This window comes from Pleurodeles waltl, chromosome 7 (assembly GCF_031143425.1).
Source record: "Pleurodeles waltl isolate 20211129_DDA chromosome 7, aPleWal1.hap1.20221129, whole genome shotgun sequence".
NCBI classification, from domain to species: Eukaryota; Metazoa; Chordata; class Amphibia; order Caudata; family Salamandridae; genus Pleurodeles; species Pleurodeles waltl.
This window is the reverse complement of record NC_090446.1, coordinates 1,114,324,584-1,114,344,511: the sequence shown is the minus strand read 5'-3', so window position 1 is coordinate 1,114,344,511 and position 19,928 is coordinate 1,114,324,584. Positions and strand designations below refer to the sequence as shown.

Sequence of the window (19,928 nt, the reverse complement as noted above, 5' to 3'; positions counted from 1 at the left end):
CAACTCTGGAAGTAAGTATTCAGTATTTGGGGGTGAATCTCCCATTCGTGGATCTGTTGGTGATCCCGAGAGAGATTGTCTGCTAACTGATTCTGAATTCCTGGAATAAATTGTGCTATTAGGCGAATGTGGTTGTGAATCGCCCAATGCCATATTCTCTGTGCCAGGAGACACAACTGTGTTGAGTGTGTCCCTCCCTGTTTGTTTAGGTAATACATCGTTGTCATGTTGTCTGTTTTGACAAGATTGTGTTTGTGGCTTATTATGGGTTGAAATGCTTTCAGGCTAGAAATACTGCCAATAGTTCTAAGTGATTTATGTGAAACTGTTTTTGAGTGTCCCATTGTCCTTGGATGCTGTATTGATTGAGGTGTGCTCCCCACCCTATCATGGAGGCATCTGTTGTTATTACATATTGTGGCACTGAGTCTTGGAAAGGCCGCCCTTTGTTTAAATTTATACTGTTCCACCATTGAAGCGAGGTGTATGTTTGGCGGTCTACCAACACCAGATCTAGAAGTTGACCCTGTGCCTATGACCACTGTGATGCTAGGCACTGTTGTAAGGGCCGCATGTGCAACCTTGCGTTTGGGACAATGGCTATGCATGAGGACATCATGCCTAGGAGTTTCATCACCATTTTGACTTGTATTTTTTGTTTTGGATACATGGCCTGTATTACATTGTGAAATGCCTGAACCCTTTGTGGACTTGGAGTGGCAATCCCTTTTGCTGTGTTGATTGTCGCCCCTAAGTATTGCTGTGTTTGACACGGCATAAGGTGTGACTTTGTGTAGTTGATTGAGAAACCTAGTTTGTGGAGGGTTTCTATGACATACTTTGTGTGTTGTGAACACTTTTCTAGTGTGTTGGTTTTGATTAACCAGTCGTCTAGGTACGGGAACACATGTATTTGCTGCCTTCTGATATGTGCAGCTACGACTGCCAGGCACTTTGTAAAAACTCTTGGCGCAGTTGTTATTCCGAATGGCAACACCTTGAATTGGTAATGTATCCCTTGGAATACAAACCTTAAGTACTTTCTGTGTGAAGGATGTATCGGTATATGGAAATATGCATCCTTTAGGTCTAGTGTTGTCATGTAGTCTTGTTGTTTGAGTAGTGGGATTACGTCTTGTAATGTCACCATGTGAAAGTGATCTGATTTGATGTAGGTATTTAATGTTCGGAGATCTAATATAGGTCTCAGACTCTTGTCTTTTTTGGGTATGAGAAAGTACAGAGAGTAAACTCCTGTTCCTTTCTGGTGTTTTGGTACTAATTCTATTGCTTCTTTTAGTAGCAATGCCTGAACTTCTAGTCCTAGAAGATGTATATGTTGTTTTGACATATTGTGTGTTTTCGGTGGGACGTTTGGAGGGAATTTGAGAAATTCTATGCAATAACCATGCTGGATAATTGCTAGGACCCAAGTGTCTGTTGTTATTTCCTCCCAATGTTTGTAAAATTTGGTTAGTCTCCCCCCCACAGATGTTATGTGTTGGGGATGTGTGACTTGGAAGTAACTGCTTGTTTTGAGGAGTTTTGGGACTTTGGAACTTTCCTCTATTCTTTTGGAATTGCCCCCCTTTATATTGTCCCCGAAAACATCCCCGCTGATACTGGCTCTGGTAAGTGGGTCTTGTTTGTGAGGTTGTGGGTTCTGTGCTTTGTCCTCGAAAACCCCCTCTAAACTGTGTTTTTCGAAATGTGCCTCTGCCCTGTGGGGAGTAGAGTGCGCCCATGGCTTTGGCCGCGTCAGTGTCTTTTTTAAGTTTTTCGATCGCAGTGTCCACCTCCGGCCCAAACAACTGCTGTCCGTTGAATGGCATATTCAGCACAGCTTGCTGTATTTCTGGTTTAAATCCTGATGTACGCAGCCATGCATGTCTCCTTATTGTTACTGCTGTGTTGACAGTTCTAGCAGCTGTGTCTGCAGCATCCATTGCTGACCGTATCTGATTGTTGGAGATACTCTGTCCTTCTTCTACTACCTGCTGCGCTCTCTTTTGGAACTCCTTGGGCAAATGTTCTATAAACTGTTGCATTTTGTCCCAATGGGCCCTATCGTATCTGGCCAACAAAGCCTGTGAATTGGCAATACGCCACTGGTTTGCTGCCTGTGCCGCCACCCTCTTGCCTGCTGCGTCGAATTTTCTACTTTCTTTATCTGGAGGTGGTGCATCTCCTGAAGTATGTGAGTTCGCTCTTTTGCGCGCTGCCCCTACTACAACTGAGTCCGGTGTTAGCTGTTGTGTGATTTACACGGGGTCTGTTGGTGGCGGTTTATATTTTTTCTCCACTCTTGGAGTAATGGCCCTTCCTTTTACAGGCTCTTCAAACACTTGTTTGGAGTGTTTTAGCATTCCGGGTAGCATAGGAAGACTTTGATACTGGCTGTGTGTGGACGACAGTATGTTAAAAAGAAAGTCGTCTTCAATGGGCTCAGTATGCAGGCTGACATTATGAAATGCCGCTGCTCTCGACACCACCTGTGCGTAGGCTGTACTATCCTCTGGTGGCGACGGTCTAGCTGGATAACATTCAGGACTATTATCTGACACTGGTGCGTCATAAAGGTCCCATGCGTCAGGGTCATCTTGACTCATTCCTGTATGAGTTGGGGATTGCATCATTGGTGGAGTGGCTTCCGGTGATGGTTGCGGAGAGCATTGTGGAGATGGTGGCGGGGTTATTTGTTTAGCCACCTTTGCCTGTGGCTGCTTGTCTTTTTCCTGAAAGGCAAGTTTGCGTTTCATTTTAATCGGAGGGAGAGTACTGATCTTCCCTGTTTCTTTTTGGATATGGAGCCTTCTTTGTGTATAGTCTGGCTCTATTGTTTCCAATTCCTGTCCAAATCTATGTGTCTTCATTTGTGTGGACAGTCCTTGTTCCTCAGTGTAGGAACTTGTTTTCGGTTCCAAGGCCGGATGTTTCGGTATCGAAACCTTTTCGGCTGCTTTTTTCGGTTCCGACAAAACCTTCTTTACTTTCGGCGTCGTGGTCTCTCGGTGCCGACCCATTTCGGTGCCGCTATCTCGGTGCCGAACCTGCTCGGAGCCACTATCTCGAGCCCGAGATTGCTGTGTGGCGGTATCTCGACCGGAGTCGGATGACTTCGCCCCCAGCGTGCCCTTTTTCGGTGCCGATGATCGGTCACCTATTTTTCGGGTTAAGCCATGGCCTGTTGGCGGTGGCGTCCCCTGGGCTTTAGTGTTTTTTTTGTGAGTTTTGTGTTTCGACGTCTTACTCACGGTTTTCGGCGTTTCTTCGGGATCGATCTCATCCGAGTCCGATTCCTGGATGGAGAATGTTTCTTCCTCCTCCTCGAAACGCTCTTGTCCTGTCGGCGCCGATGCCATTTGCAGTCTCCTTGCTCTTCGGTCTCTTAGTGTCTTCCTGGACCGAAACGCTCGACAGGCTTCACAAGTATCTTCCTTGTGTTCCGGCGACAAACACAAGTTACAGACCAGATGCTGATCTGTATATGGATACTTGTTATGGCATTTTGGGCAGAAGCGGAATGGGGTCCGTTCCATCAGCCTTGAAGAGACACGTGGCCGGGCCGACCAGGCCCCGACGGGGGATCGAAAAAACCCCGAAGGGCCACCGGAGCTCTTCAAAAGTCGGTGTCGATCTGTTGTAACTAACCCGATACCGAACGCAAACAATACCGACGATTTTTCCGAGATTCTAACTAACTTTCCGACCCGAAACACGGAGCGAAAAGGAACACGTCCGAACCCGATGGCAGAAAAAAAACAATCTAAGATGGAGTCGACGCCCATGCGCAATGGAGCCGAAATGGGAGGAGTTCCTCGGTCTTGTGACTCGAAAAGACTTCTTAGAAGAAAAACAACTTGTAACACTCCGAGCCCAACACCAGATGGCGGGATGTGCACAGCATGTGTATCTGCAGCTACACTGCCATCGAACTTATATGTAAATAAGATTTTTTTTATATACATATATAACTCAGAAGTGTTTTCCACCTCAACCCAGAGGCCTCGAACAATAAACAGTCAGAGGAAAATTACAATATTGTGATAAAGCATAAGTGAGCTGCTAAGGATTTTAAAACCAATGGGTTGTGATATTCGGTATAGGAGAAGAATTGGAGGGATCCTTCAGATGTAAAAGAATGGGATGTCACGCGTTCTGTCTTACCTCCTGATGGGAAGGTGATGAGGGGATGCGCCAAGGAGAGTATTAAATGATTGATGGAAAGTGATTAGCAGAAGTTTCAAAATTAAAGGAGAATTTGCCAGTTTGTCACAACGCAGTGTGATATTCTTTTGGAATTCGAGTGTGTGTACAACTACTAACGAAGATGTAGAGGTTTATAGCGGTAGACTCCTACCATGTCCTTCCAGGGCAGATAACTTCTTTGAATGTTGAATCCACTGGCGAAACGTTTCCTTCTGTAAGGGATTTCATTCCCTTTCACAGATGGGAAGACGTCGCAAGTGTCATTGTTCCACACAAAGGAGGCGTCGCTCGGGAAGAGGTGACTTTTCATAGACACATTTTAAACTGTGATATTTGCCAGCAGTCACCGTTTTTTAAATATGTTTATTGTCACTTAAACATAGCTGATACAGTTTTAGACACAAAATCCAAGAACATCACTCTTATTATGGTAGTAATGCAGTCAGTGCACATCAAACACAATTTGTTGTCAGCAGTTACCTTTTCTGCGTTCATGCATGATGTTCATGTGTTTGATTTTATTTTGTTTTCATATGCCACAGGGCATATAACCTCGAAGGTATTACATTCAGTATCTTTCAGACTGGGACAGTGTGTTGAGTGTTTAGGTGGTGATTCATTAAAGAAGTAAATCCACCGTTAATAGCATCTTTACGATCCAAGCCCCACATAATTCCCCTCTTTTCCTTTCTCTACCCTATCATCATGGCCCTCTTCCTTGTGAAGCCCATCTTCACACCGTATGCACAATGCTGTGTTGCTAGTAGCTCGATTTGCACCAAATACCCCCACATAGATATATACAGAGATCTGCTTGCTATGCCACTTATCCTCTGCCTGTAGGTGCGGATCACGCTACGCACTTGTCACTCATTTTCATCTGGGCAATGTGGACTTCAGCTTTGTGTGCCTTGCTTACCTGGCTGCCTGTAGGTGTGGTTCACTCTGCTCAGTATACCGACTATTGATGCCCTTGAATCCAGCTGCAGCTGCGTGGGGTCATACGGGGGACACCAGGAGTCCTCCAGCACTGCATTATCGTCTCCAAAATGCCACCTACAACCAAGAATATGTCTTTAGTAGGGAAATAAAAACACAGAAAAACAAGTAACCTTCAAAGTCAACAGAAGCTTCCTAGCCATACCAGATTCCCTAGCTAGATGTTCGATAAGGCACTTGGCAGCATTTGTGTGGCAACCAGGACTATGATTCATAAATTCATGGATGTGCTAGTAGTATCACTTCGTTTTCATTGAGCGTAGCAATAGGATTATCTGCTGTGTATCCATTGGTGGAAGATTATGGAGATCTAATTTAGTTACATTGAAAAGTACAGTATGTAATGGATTTCATGAATACTTGCTAATATCCCCTTAGCCCTTCATCAGATGGTACGCCATGCTTAGGGAGTAAAATCACACATTGGTACTACTCAAGTGACAAAATGTTAGGAGTTATATTGCTTGCGTAGGTGTGGAGGATTTAGGTGATGCATGCTTAATTTCTTTCTCAATAGATCACCCTTGGTTTTTCGCATTTACCCCTGTGAGCATGATAACAATTTGGTTGTTTGGGCCATGTCAGAGCCCAATCGATCTATGATTTAATATCATTTTATTGTGAATCACAGTTTGCAGTAGTAGTATCAATTTGCATCTTTAACCATTTTATCAAAAGGGCATTCCTCAATGTCCATTTTTGTGAGTACCCTATAAAGTAATACTGGTGTTTACAGATTTCTTGTATTGTGAAAACATCTCTGTGGGGTGCTCCATATAGATTCTTATATGTGGCTCTTGTAGTTCCAATTAGTGTTAATTCAGAACGTTTTGATTGACTTATTTATTCTGAAAATCTGGCATGTGTTTTGTAATGGAGCACATGTTCACTACAGAACCCAAAGCTACCTTCTCTATGCTTCTCTCAACAATTGCTTTCATTGACTCCGTCCATTTTAATACTCAACAAGATTGCAATCGAGCTAAGTCTCAGATTTGTTTTACTCCTCTGAATCACCAGATTCAGATTAGGGTCATTCATCCTATTAAGTATCCACTTGGTATAATGGTCATCGAGGGGCAAAGCCCAATATTAGCATTTGATTAATATCTTGGTGCTGACTATATGCTTCATGGTAGAACCTTGCATTTATAATGCTTTTGGCCTATTATGAGTGCCAATTAAATGTGGTGTTTGGAGGTATTATTATATGGAAATACACTTAGTTAAAATTAATTTGAATTACAAAGACTCCTTGCACCAGGACTGGTACAATATCCTTACGGATTAACATGGAAACTTACTTTTTTTGTGATGTATTTTGTTAATGGCTTAAAGTCCAGGTTTTGGCACAATAAGCCATGCATTTTAGCATGAAGAAATGTGAAATATACCTCTGACCAGTATGATTGTGAGTTAGCCTCTTTCTTTCCTCTAGGAGAACATCTACATTCGACTCAAGAGATATAACTGTTTGGGTTCCAGTCTATGCCTTGCTAGTAGGAAGCAACTTTGTTTCTTGCTGAGTTGGATTCAGAAAATCCCTGTCACTATATCCAGTGTCCATCTGTCTAATGGAATGGCCCCTTGCACTAAGAAGAATCTTTGAAATTGTAATTGTATTTATATAGCACTTACTACCCCTGAATGGCGTGGAAGTGCTTTAACCCGGGCAACGCACTGCTCCGGGAACCCAACATTAGCGATTAGGCCACTGTGTATTGATTATTGGAATTAACCTCGTGCTCTGAAGGAAACAATTCCATGCATTTAATTAAGTTTGTTTGTGATAGATACAAATGCATGATTTAATTGAACAAATTAACAGAAGTTATGTGTAATCAGATGAAGGGGCTATGTGAGCTCATGCAGATGGTTGGTAGGAATATTAAATAAACTAGTGAGGTTACAGGGTTACCACTCACAAAGGAGTTTGTTACGTTTCTTGACAGGAGCTGTGGACAATTTGTAGAAATACAACAGTAGAGTTTAAAGCAAACACACGTAACAGAGTAGGCTGTGTTCAGAGAAATGTGTTCCGGAACTGAGAGTAAGAAAGTGTCACTGAAGGAGGGGAAAAGGGGAGGCGACAATCAGACATTTTAAACGAAGGTCGGTTTTCATGGAGTGTTGTAGGAATATAGAGGTGGCTTTTGGAGATAGCATGTCATCCAAGGATACGACACAGTAGAAAGGATCAACATTACTTGCATGTGATGTTGTGCTCTATTAGATACTTTTGAAAGGCACTAGACTCAGATGAACAGTGTGCACACTACTTAATACCAGCACTAGGAACAGCTGATTAGTGCAGGAGTTTAAAGTGTGAAGGAATAATTGGGTGCATTTGTTTGGAAATATCAAGAAATGTAGGCTCTGCTTGAAGAAGCAGTGACTTTGTGACCATAAGAAGTTAAGAACATATAGGCATAAATAATAATTTGTCTTTCTCTTGGAGGGGTGTCACTATTGAATGGATTTGTAATGGGGTCAATTAATTTTGCAGCTGCTCCATTTAAGGCAAATTCCTTTCCATCTACTTTTCGATCGTCTCTGAGTACCTCTCTCCTTGATCCCTCTGAGGTGATCACAGTTGTAAACTGTAAAAACAATATATGATCTTAGATTCAATATATGTCTTTTGAGATGCTTTCTGTTACTGTTCTCTGACAGATCTGAAAATATGGACTCAAAGTCTTATTTTGCAAACACCTAAGATCCCAGAACAGTAACTATCAAACCTCAATCTTACATAAACAAGTCAATTCGAAACGATTGCCAAGCACCTAATCTTACTAACAAATACTAAACTTGTGGGGATTTGAGATAGAAAGCTAAATTAACCCAATCCAAACATGTGCGAATTCTGGCTGGACCAATACATCTTTTTCCATCAAAAGATGCATGCAATATGCCTTCCAAGACATCTAGGGCCTGATTTAAAGTTGGATGAACTGGTTGTTCCATCACAAATGTGACAGATATTCTGTTCGCCAAATTAAAAGTGCATTATATCCAAGGGCACTTTGTTAGAAATTGAGTTTTTAGTTGGCAGGTCGAGCAGGAACCACAGTCCTAGTTAGAGTAATTCAGATGCACACCATAAATTAACCTGTGCTCACCCTCTTGTAGCTTGACACAGAGCAGTCAGGCTTAACTTTGAGGCAATGAGTTAAGTATTTGTGCAACACTTCAAACAGTGAAACCACCACACAAAAAGACACCACACCTGATTAGAAAAATAGAGAATACTTTTATGACCAAAACGAGAAAAATTAAATAAGTAGAAGTCGAGATATGAATTTTTAAATATTAAAATACAAGAGAGTGCTTAAAAGCATAAAACGCCACCCGGGGAAATCTGGTCGTGCTAGACCTGTTGCGCCGCGGCCTACTGCGGCGCCACCAAGGCACCGAGTTGGAACGCGACAGCAGCCGCGGTTGATCTCTTAGGCCACCGGGCATGCCGCTTCCCTTTTTCCCGATATTTCCTCGCACGAGGCCCTAGGTCTTACATCGGGCCTCGGCGAGCTCAGGATACAGCATGTCCTGGGAATTAGTTAAGGCCCCATTTCCCCATGATGGCACATACCTGTTTTTTTGTTTGTCTCTGTTCTTTTCTCTTCTGTTTTTTGTTCTTCTTTTATGGCCTGTCTCTCTTTTGGGTGAAGCCATGCTTTTGCTTCTTTTCCCCAGAATACCTTTCTCTTCCCTACATGCATCGGGATCCCTATCTAACATGGTGACCTCATCTATATTTCCTATGGTAGTTTTTCCCAAACTAACATGGCGTCTTTTCCCTTCCTGCATGTCACTTCCTGTTTTGGGGTATATAAGGACTTAGACACTTGGGGCCTCACGGCCGCCAATGCAGCCGCACTCCCGCGGTGCCCATTTTGACATCCCAGCTGGGCCGGCGGGCGGAAACCGAGTTTCCGCCCGCCAGCCCAGCGGGGATGTGGGCCGCAACATGGGAGCCGGCTCCAAATGGAACCAGCGGTGTTGCGGCCGTGCGACGGGTGCAGTTGCACCCGTCGCGCTTTTCACTGTCTGCATAGCAGACAGTGAAAAGCTGCATGGGGCCCTGTCAGGGGGCCCCACGACTCCCCGTACCGCCAGCCTTTTCCTGGTGGTTAAAACCGCCCTCATTTCAGCCCTGGCGGTCTTGTACCGCCAGGGTTGAAATGACCCCCTTGATCTCCTTGCGCTGCAACACTTCCTTTTGGTGGTGATCACCCTCCGTTTTTTCCAGACTTTTTCTGCCTTTTTATGGCCTTCCAGTTATATTTTTGTTTTTGAAAACTTACCTTTGCCTGTGCCTTTGTTGCTCCAGGGAGTACCAGTCTTTGAGGTTTTTCCCATTCGGGTTTTTCCTCAGGGACTCCTTTTGGAGGGCACGGACTGCCTTGACATTTCCTTGTCAGCAGCACCGTGGCTACCAGAAAGGGTCACCCATATCTTGGCCAAGGCAGGACCTACAAGCAGCAAGACCATCCTGCAGACAAATCTGATAAACGACGAGTCAACCGTGACAAGACCAGGTTAAATCCAAAAGTTCAGGCCGACCATGATGGAGCACAGGTCAGATACAGGTCCGGATAAGTCCTGCTGAAGTTTCACCTTCTCAAGAATTGAGGACTTGAGGTGAAGAAATTTGCTGGGTGCAAAGAGAGCATTGCTGGAGATGGTATGTGGGCACAAAGAGTCAGCCGGGCATCGCAGACAGGTGGGATGGAGCCTCACAGTAGTGAGCAGCGATACTTGCTTTGTGAGGAGACCAACTTACTGCATCTTGCGCTGGTTCTTCGGGAGAGTGGTGCGGTTTTAGTGTGAGCAGGCCCATTGGCGATCAGGAAGAGCCCAGAAGCTTGATTTCAGGAGTTAAAAAACACTTCCAAGGGCACAGGACGGGAGATGCGCTTCTTGGGGGTCAGGAGCTGGGTGAAGATTTGTCCAGGAGCTGTTGCAGGTGAGTTGGAAGTCTTTTGTGTCCCTGAGACTTCAGAAAACTGGAGGCAAGCCAGCAAGCCCTTGGAGTCACTTTGGTTCTGGGATGTAGAGATGCAGGTTCAGTCCTTCTCATTCCGAAGCAAGGGGTCAACAGGTGGCAGGTCATCTCAACAAAGCAGATGTCCAGCAGAGTAGCATCTCAGCAGAGTGGAAGTCTTTGTAGCAGCACAACAGTCCTTCTTCCTGGCAGAGTATCCACAGGTCTGAAAGTGTACTGAGTTGGTGGTGTCAGAGGTTCAGTACTTATACTCAGTTGTGCCTCTGAAGTGGGAGAGACTCCGAAGAAGGTCTTTGAGGAGCACAGGGGTCCCTCCTTTGTGCCCTAGCTCCAGGCTCACAGCAGGGGGGCACACAGCCATTTGCATGGGGCAGGGCACTGCTCATTCAGGTGTGTTGGCCCCTCCCTCCCATCCTGCCCAGGATGGCCCATCAGTCACACCTAAGCTCCCTTTATGTGTGGTTGTCTAGAGAGATGCAAAAGCCCAGCTGCACCACACCCCTGACAAGTATTGGAGACAGGCAGTAGGCATGGTCTGAACCCGGATGGTGGTCCACCGTAAAGTCCATTCCTTGTAGGGAGATGAACCACCTCAACAGTTTGGGATTTTCACTCCTCATCTGCATGAGCCATCTGAGGGGCATGTGGTCTGTCTGAACCAGGAAGTGAGTCCCAAACAGGTATGGTCTCAACTTCTTTAGTGCCCAGACCACAGCAAAAGCTTCTCTTTAAGTGGCACTCCGCCTCTGTTCTAGTGGAAGCAACCTTCTACTAATAAAGGTTAGTGGTTTGCCTAGGCCCTTATCATTTAGCTGTGCTAAGATTGGCCAATGCCATGCTCTGAAGAGTTTGTTTGCACAATGAATTGCTTGGAGAAATCAGGTACCTTGAGCACAGGTGCTGTACACATGGCACTCTTGAGGGTGTCAAAGGCTTTCCAACAAGCCTCTGTCCAGATTACCAATCTGGGCTGCTTCTTCAAAGTCAGCTCGGTTAAGTGGGCAACAATGATGCCATAATCCTTAACAAATTTCTGTAGTAGCCTGTGAGGCCTAGGAAGGCTCTCACCTCTCTTTGGGTTTTAGGTGGTTGCCACGCCATGATGGACTCCACCAGCCATATACACCACGGAACCCTGCCCAATCTGGCACTTACTGACCTTTATGGTCAGGCGTGCCTCTTGCAGGGCCTGGAGGTGGTGCAGGTGTTCCTCTCAGGTGGAACTATAGACAGCAATGTCATCTAGGTAGGTGACACAAAAGGCCTCCTTACCAGCCAGGTCCCTTTTCACTAACCTTTGGAAGGTAGTGGGGCATTTTTCAATTCAAAAGGCACCACCCGAAACTTGAAGTGGCCCTCTGGAGTTGAAAATGCAGATCTCTCTTTAGGTACTGAAGAATTTAGCAGCACCCAATCTGTCAATGAGCTCATCAGCTCAAGGGATGGGTTGCGCATCAGTCCTGGTGACTAAGTTGAGTCCTCGATAGTCCATGCAGAACTGAAGTTCCGTGTGGTTCCCGTTGGGACAGCCTTTGGCACCAATACAACAGGGCTGGACCAGTAACTATTAGAGGGCTCAATCACCCCCAAGACCAGCATCTTAGAGACTTCCTCCTTGATACTGGCTCTCACCTTGTCTGACAACCTGTAAATTATGTTCTTCAAAGGGGGACTGTCCCCCACATCAATATCATGGATGCATAAATACATGAATCCAGGGGTGAGTGAGGGCAGAGAGGTAAACTGTCCCAGCAACTGGTAACAGTCACATCGCTGTTCCGCGGTCACGGTGGTAGAAAGAATGACACGCTCCACTGACCCTTTGTGTTCTTGTACAGAGCGAACCTCAAGAGAGGCTCACTCCCCTCTTCCACTCCCTCATCTGTCATGCCATTAGCTTTAATTACAAATTTAACCTGAGCATTAAGTCATTGGAACCCTGAACCAAGATATTATTTGCAAACCAATGCTCCACTCTTCAGTGCATGGTAGTTCATAAATCATAAACACTCTATAATTCACAAACCCTTCTTTTGCAAAGTGCCTTGATCAGATTCAGAAACTTAAAACCCTCCAGAACTCTTCGTGTTTGGTGTGACACCTGAACATGTGGGCAATAGGCACCCCTAATGTGGTTGCTTAGGTGGTAATTGCATGATAAGCAGCCATGGCTCTTTCCAAATAGAAAATAAATCAACATATGGCGCAGTCAACTGCCTCGACCTTGGTCTAACAAAGGTTCTCTTTATCTAATGATAATGTCAATACAGACAAGGAATTCTCCATTACGCTGAAGCACCATTTAAACCCAAAAAAATCATCCAGTCTAAAAAACGTAAACCTTAAACCTCATGAAAGCAACATTTTCTATCATGACAGCTCCCACCATTAACATTCTATGGCAATTTACCTACTGTCATCTGATATCAACTATTACCACCTGTGACAAATACACTGAATAATGTAACTTTGCTGAAACAGCACAGAAACAAATCTGATAAGGAGCCCTGACCAGATGAGTTGGAGTCTAAACATTCTTCTAACAGAGCAATATATCACATTCACAACACAGACTGCAAGGGGGTTTTACAGTGCGTTCAGTCCCTTATCTCCATTGTCAGTATATCGTCCAGTTAATTCTTCCACACATTCCAGAAAATGGTGCATCAACCACAGACTTTGGTGCTTACAGTCCTCACTAAACAGATTTAGAGGTTCATAAGAGTGAGAACTGATCTATAAACAGCTGCAAGTTTCCAAACTCCAGGACTCAGAAGCCAAATCACAAGATTGAGTTATTTGAGAAGAGGGTGGACTAAAAGTCCCTAATGATGTTTCAACAGATCAGGCTTAAAATGAAGCTTCCTGTCAGGATGAATGGATATTGGTAAAAGTAGCAAGAGCAATCGCTGTCAAGCCCATGTTGGAGCAGTTAGAATTAATGTCATTGCCATGTGCCATATTTTCCTGATTACGTATGGATAAATCGCAAGCAAATACATCTGACTAGCTGATCCCTTGGTCTTTTGTGAGGAATTGCAGGCATTGGCTTAGTCCTTTGCATCTTTGAGATTGGCAAACAAGTCGAATGTTGGTATTTCCCAATATTGGAAGTACGGTTGAGCACTTGGGTGTTGATCTCCTATTCATAAGTTTGCTTATGATGCCTGCTGAGATCTACACAATTCTTGTCTTCCTATGGCAGATGTTCCACCACCAAGGATACTTGATGATGACCTGTCTAAGGTGACAAAGAATACAGAAGATTGTTTGATATTTGTCAGTACATATAACACCCCCAGCAATGCTATATGAAAAATCATTTTTTTTAAATGGCACTTGGTAAATGACACGATTGATCATAAGGATGCACCTCTTTGTTCTTTTAAGAGAGGTCCCAGTGTAAAAGATAAACTGATTAGAGGAGCTTTACCTAGCATAGGAGCCCCCACTATCCACTTTCAATGGGGCCTACCTCCTGTCTTGGGTCACTACAAATGTGGACAATGCGTAGCATGCCAAATGTTTAATGAAACAAAGACCTTCATCCAAGGGAATGTATCATCTACATTAAGATCTTTTTCTAATTGTAACTCCCAAAGGTAGTGCATGCCATTTGGTGCCCCTGCCAGATGATTTACATAGGACGTACCACTCAGAAGCTCATTCTACAGCACAAGAGTTGGATAAACTGCAAGATTTCTGGGGCACCTTTGGTGGAACATACACAACCATGGGACATACAGCCAAACAAATATGTTGGCAAGTCATTGAGGTCTTACAACCTGACTCAAGAGGAGCAGACCACAATGCTAGACTACTGGCACTGGAATGTCGCTGGATTTAGAGGGTGGGATTTATGGAGAATGGCCTCTACAGCCAAGATGAATTGTGCCACCTTACATCGATCTCCCGATGTAGAATGAATTCTCTAGGCACATTGGGGTTTTTTTATGATCGACTTGAGATATTGCTTCATTTGAGGATTTTTTTACCATTTATGAAGGCCACATGTTTGTAATGTATGTATGGGAGGTTTGTAATCTGCTCCTCCCATGTTCTCTCTAATTCTTTCTTCTGCTCTTTTCTATTCTCCTCATATTAAGGTGATTTGGGAACTTTGTTTTTTTCACTATTTTACACATACTGGAAGAACCGTTTTTTCAAGTTTCTATATGCATGGGTTCTATACACTGGGATCCACCTTTATAGTTAGGTCACACACAATGACCTTATGGGCTTATGTCTCTTCCGGTTTCTTTCACCTAGGGACAAGTGTGGCGCAGCTCTCTTTGCCCCACATAGGGTACCGGCCACACTGTAAGTACCATTTCAGTATTGGGGTGCCATCCTTTCGGTAACTACATCAAGTGATGTTATGAATCCGGTGGCCCCACTCCCCCTTCTTGGGTAGCAACACTCAGTCACTGTTATGGGGTTAGCACTCAAGCCTCCAACCGCACTCCACCTGGATGTTGTGACAAGGTGGGTCTACAAGATGCACTGACTTCCAGTATCCTCACTTCCTGGTTTTGTTTGGGTACATGGACTTGGACAAGGTGCTTGGTGTCGGCAGGAAGGATTTTTTCAACTCCCTAATTCCGGTTCTGTTGACGTTAGTTTTGATACGGAGGAGACGTGGGTGGCAGGCTAACAGGGATACCTACACCACTTGAGTGTGTGATACCTTTTTGACCTATCTCTATATGTGTGCCCAATTTATTAATGACATCCCGTGCTGATTTCCTAACCTTGACATGGAGGAGATGCGTGTCTATAAAGGTAAGAAGTTTGGCAATGTGTCCTTAGAGGGTCTTTTCTTTTATTAGTCCTGTATATTGATTCTAGACATGTTTTTTTACATTGTTATTTGACAGCACGGAGTGGCCCCAGCAGAGTTTATACAGATCAGTGCCACTGGTTGTTTTTGGGGTTGGGAGCTACACGATACACATTGGGGAGGGCTAATGGCTTAAAACTCCACACCTTTGCATTTGCATGCTCACCGGGATTGATGCCCATCACATTTGCATCACAGCAATATAGCTCAGTGGTCTCTTTGGCAAGAATTATTTGGTACTCCTGACACGCAATTCTTGCAGAATCCTGCTCAGTCAGATAAAATGCATATCTCCCTGGTGCACACTTCATTTCTCTTCTTTTCTCTGTACTTCTTCCTTTTTCCCGCTCTCTCTTGTTTTTTATGGGATTCATTCCCCTTATTGTGTAAGCATGGATTTTCTTCATCTCCCACAGAAGGAAATGTGAGTTGGACTCTTTTCTTGGAAATGTTTCCTGTGATTATATCAGGCTCAGTAAGACTTGTTCTTTGTATTGGTACCATTTGCTCAAGCAGGTGTATCAATGAGGTAGGCCTGATTTTTGATTGCCTTTTCCCAAGTAAACTACCATTATCTTGTCCTGATGATGACCCCGGAGGATTCCTTGTAATACAAGGGTCGAAACGTTGACTTAATCTCCCGCCCAATCCTAACATTTATTGTTGGATACAAACTCTTATGTATTATTTTGGGTTTCCATCCCTGAGTTTCAGTAATCCAAAGGGGATTGGGCACTTGGTGCATTTTTTGTACATTGTGTATATATTTACATTTTGATTTGTTATGGTTCACTGAGTATCACTTATTCACTGCGCCGTCACTTGGAGCACCTTCTTTTTCTTTCTTTTATAAATGACTTTTGTAAAATACATACTTGTATTGTTAACAATATGGTGTAAAAAATTATTTTGTTGAAAGGCAATAATTGTCTTGAACAACGGGTCAATATATTTTCCATGTCTTGCTACTATGGTTTTGCTTTCAAAAGCTTTCATTCCGAGACAACATTTGTTTGAATGACCTGTCCAATGCCATCATTTTGTACAAGTGTCAACAGTTCTGTCACATGTGTGCCCCTATTTCTGTTTGTAACTAGTTTGTTGCAAATGTATTTAAAAAGCTTGAGGGGCTAACTATACCAGCATGATCATCAGCACACTGATGTGTAACAGGTGGTTCTGGGGGACCACTGTCCCTCTACTATGAGGTTGCCCATGTGAACTTACAATCGCAAGAGAAAGGAGTCTGTATTGATGGTCACTTGTGGATGCGGATCCAGAAAAGGTCTGCCCTGTAACAAGATTTGTTTGTTCCACCATTGAAGTTTGCACTGAATACTGGGATCTACGAGCACCAGAGCCTTCCAATTCTCCACCTTTGTCTGGAAAGGCACTCTTGCAGCAGTCATGTGTAACCTTGCATTTGGAAGCAGTGCAATAAAGGAAGCCATCATTCTATTTAGTTTCATCATCATTCTCACTGTCAGAGGATGGTAAATATGGTAAAGAGAAAACATAACGTTAAATGTCATTAATTCCATTGCTAGAATAACCTTTAGCTGTAACTGCATTGAGTAAGCTCCAGAAATTACTGTTTGTAGAGAACACAGGTGTTATTTTTTCAGTTTTATTGTGGGCCTAATTTGTGGAAGAGCAGTGTACTTTTCTAAATGTGGAATAGGCATTGAGCATGACTGCGTCCTAGATGCACTTACTACAGCTAAACATTTGGCAAACACTCTGGGGGCTGTAGTGACTTGGAAAGTCAGTACTTAGTATTGGTAATAAACTGTGCTTAACACAAACCTGAGGTGCTAAGCACTGTTGGTGAGCCTAATGCATGTCAGTGTGGAAATAGGCATCCTTGTACTTTCCTGCGTTGAGCAGTAGAGTGGCATCTTGCAGGTCTCCGTCATACCTGGTCAATAGAGCTATTGAACTAGCAATATGCCATTATTTTGCTGACCCTAAAACCACATGCTTCTCAGCAGGGTCCATTTTTTCACTCTCCTTGTCTGGGGATGATAGGTCTCTTGTTCCCTGCACGAGTACTCTCTTTCTTGCTGTGTGCATGACAAGACAGTGTGAGGGTACATGCCCTCCTATAAACAGTGCATCTTGAGGTGCTGGTTTAAACCTCTTTCAATACTTGGGACAACTACCCTAGATTTTATTGGGTCCATGAGCATTGTTTTAATCATGGGCAGAAACTGAGTGGTATGCTTTAGTTTGGAGAGGTTTTCCTCCTCATTATCCACATGTATGGGTACATTGTGGTGTTCTGCCGCCCTGACTATAGACTTAAAAATCCTTCCCTTAGGGGGCGTGAACTGGAAGGCCAAGATGGCGGACGCGCTCTTCTTAGCTCCCGCCTGGCTCCACCGATGGAATGCTGTTTGGAGTGCTGCCATGCCTGAATGGGTGTGTGCGGGGCTCGGTGAACTCCCCCAGTGGTGGTTGAGTGTCGGCCCTGGTGGCTCGAAGGAGGAGATAGATTTGAGCGACATCACCGGTTGGCCGTGTGAGCAAGACTGCGGCCCAGGGCTGAGTAATGGGCCTCTGTGGGCTCATTGGGCAGTGGCAGCGGCATTCCCAAGGCCTGACGATTGACATAAGGAGTCCACAGAGAGTGGAGCAGTGAAACCTGGAGAGGATGGAGGTTTAAGCTCACCTACTGGGGCCCAATCGCTCATGCTGCCCTGACATCTCCACCCGGGGCAAGCGGGTCTGACCCTTATCAAACATTGGTATTGTCCCACAGAGGGCAACTGTGATGAAGGAGTGGCTCAGGGTGCTCTCCTACACCGGCGTATGTCAGTGAAAGTCAGAGTTCCATCCCATAGGCAGGATGGGCCACGATAAAGCCCTGCAGGCCCCGCCAGAATGGATAACAATATGGCCCCAGTCAGGGGTGCAAAGGAAGCACTGGGTGGAGAACCTGGAGCCATGGCCCTGCGTAGCGGAGACAACACATCAGTTACCTTTCAGGCCATTCAAGACTCTAAGGCAGTGCTTGAGACTAAGGTAGGGGAGGTTGACATAGACATCGCCCTATTGAACCAGGACCTCCAACAGACAGTGGACTGGGTGACCGAGGCTGAGGGTAAAGCAGTGGGCTCCAAACTTTTTAATGCTGCACCCCCCCCCCAGTTGGAAAATAAAAATCATTGTGGCCCCCCTCAGAATTTTCACAAATATTTTATAAAGATGGCAATGTTTAAATATGCCTAGACTTATTTAAATATTGCAGTTAAGTACTGTTACCTTTTTTTAAATGCAATAGCATGTTTCTGCTTAAAACAAAACACTGTTATCTGTGTAATGCTTCTTTTGGCCAGAGTCTGGCGCCCCCCTGGGATCACTTGAGGCCCCCCAGAGGGGGGCCCAGGGGGGCCCACCCCCCAGATTGAAGATCCCTGGGGTAAAGTATCTGAATAGGAGGACACAGTGCTGGGACTCTCCTCTGAGGTCGCCTGCCTCTCACACAATACTGCGACTCTACAAGGTTGGGATTACAGTTGCGACTTGTTGTAGGATAGGTATAGTCACCTACAAACATAAGTACTGTCATCCTTAAACCAGCAGTCTTGCCTAGAGCAAGAATCCAACTACGTCACTACTATAAAACTCCTTGTTGCACACCAGCACCACTATATCCTACAGCACTGCTTATTGGACTTATTTCTGTGGTGGATGGGTTAGCCGCCTATACCATTTGAGTATGAAAATCTCAAGTTAGTTCTGTGTTCATGTTGTGTTCGAGCGACAGATGGTTCTTCAGGGTAGGAAGTATAGGGAGTGAGGACTTGGGAGGATAGTGTTTGTTCTTGGTTTTTATTTATGACTGTATGTTTTTTTCTATTGCTCGAACTTTAGAGGTACAGTGCTCACGCCCCACACCCCCATGCCACCTGCTACAGAGGCCTACCTCACCTGCTCTTATTGCTGCCCAAACACTAGGGCACGGCCGACACCCCACACTAGGGCGCATCAGACAATGCCTTTATAGGCCCACTCTCCAATGGTGTGGAGTGTTAACAGGCATCTGGAATGGATCAAGAGAGGGGCCATGATGCAATTTGCACACCACCACAATACGACAATCCTGATGCTCCAGGAAACTCACTTACAGGGAATTAACTGACAGTTCCTGGCCCAAAGAGGGTACAGTGTTACACTTATGTTGCTCCTGGCGATCAAGGGGGGTAACTATACTTCTGCATAGAACCCTGCCCCTGGTGGTCTCTAAGGTAACAAGGGATGCCTACGGAAGATATGTGGTTCTTGAGGGATACATGGAGGGTACCCCATACAACCTAGTTAATGTGTACTTTCTATATAACCCAAAAAACACCTAAACAGATACCTGTGTGAAATTTAATGATAGGGTCTGTTTGGTGTGGTTAAAAGCGTAGATTTTTTAAGTGGTCCAAGGAGAGGACGGCATAGGCGCACAGCGAGTGCCCCCTTTGATGCATGTCTGACAATAAGGGGACACTCCCCCTCCTGGACACCAGAGGCCAATATCCTCTAGGGATAGGGCCACCTCAAGGTATTCCTTTGGTAAGGTAGGCCGTTTTCTTTACTTTTTAGACCTGTTACCAACCGGACAGTGTTTTCTCATACTCCTACCTTGAGTCTTAGGGATCCGTTGCCCTGATGAATGCCCCGAGACCTTCCTAGGCTCACCACTGAGGGCAGAAACATGTCAGCTATCACTCTTTAGATAGGTGACCCTGTGAGTCCTTGCTCTCACAGAGGTGTCCCAATCTACGCTTTTAATCACACCAAACAGACCCTATCATTAAATTTCACACAGCTATCTGTTTAGGTGTTTTTATTCCCTAGATTAGCTGGATCCCAATCTTTCCA

At 44.7% G+C, this 19,928-nt stretch overlaps 1 protein-coding gene across 1 annotated transcript in view; it reads right to left on the bottom strand.

Moving 5' to 3' along the window:
• Positions 1-19,928, bottom strand: part of LOC138246998 (polycystin-1-like) — a 521,270-nt gene that overhangs the window by 342,051 nt on the left and 159,291 nt on the right. Inside the window, exon 15 of the mRNA XM_069201747.1 lies at positions 5,129-5,265. Within this exon, the coding sequence (XP_069057848.1) occupies positions 5,129-5,265 (137 nt within the window). The remainder of the gene's footprint in view (positions 1-5,128; positions 5,266-19,928) is intronic.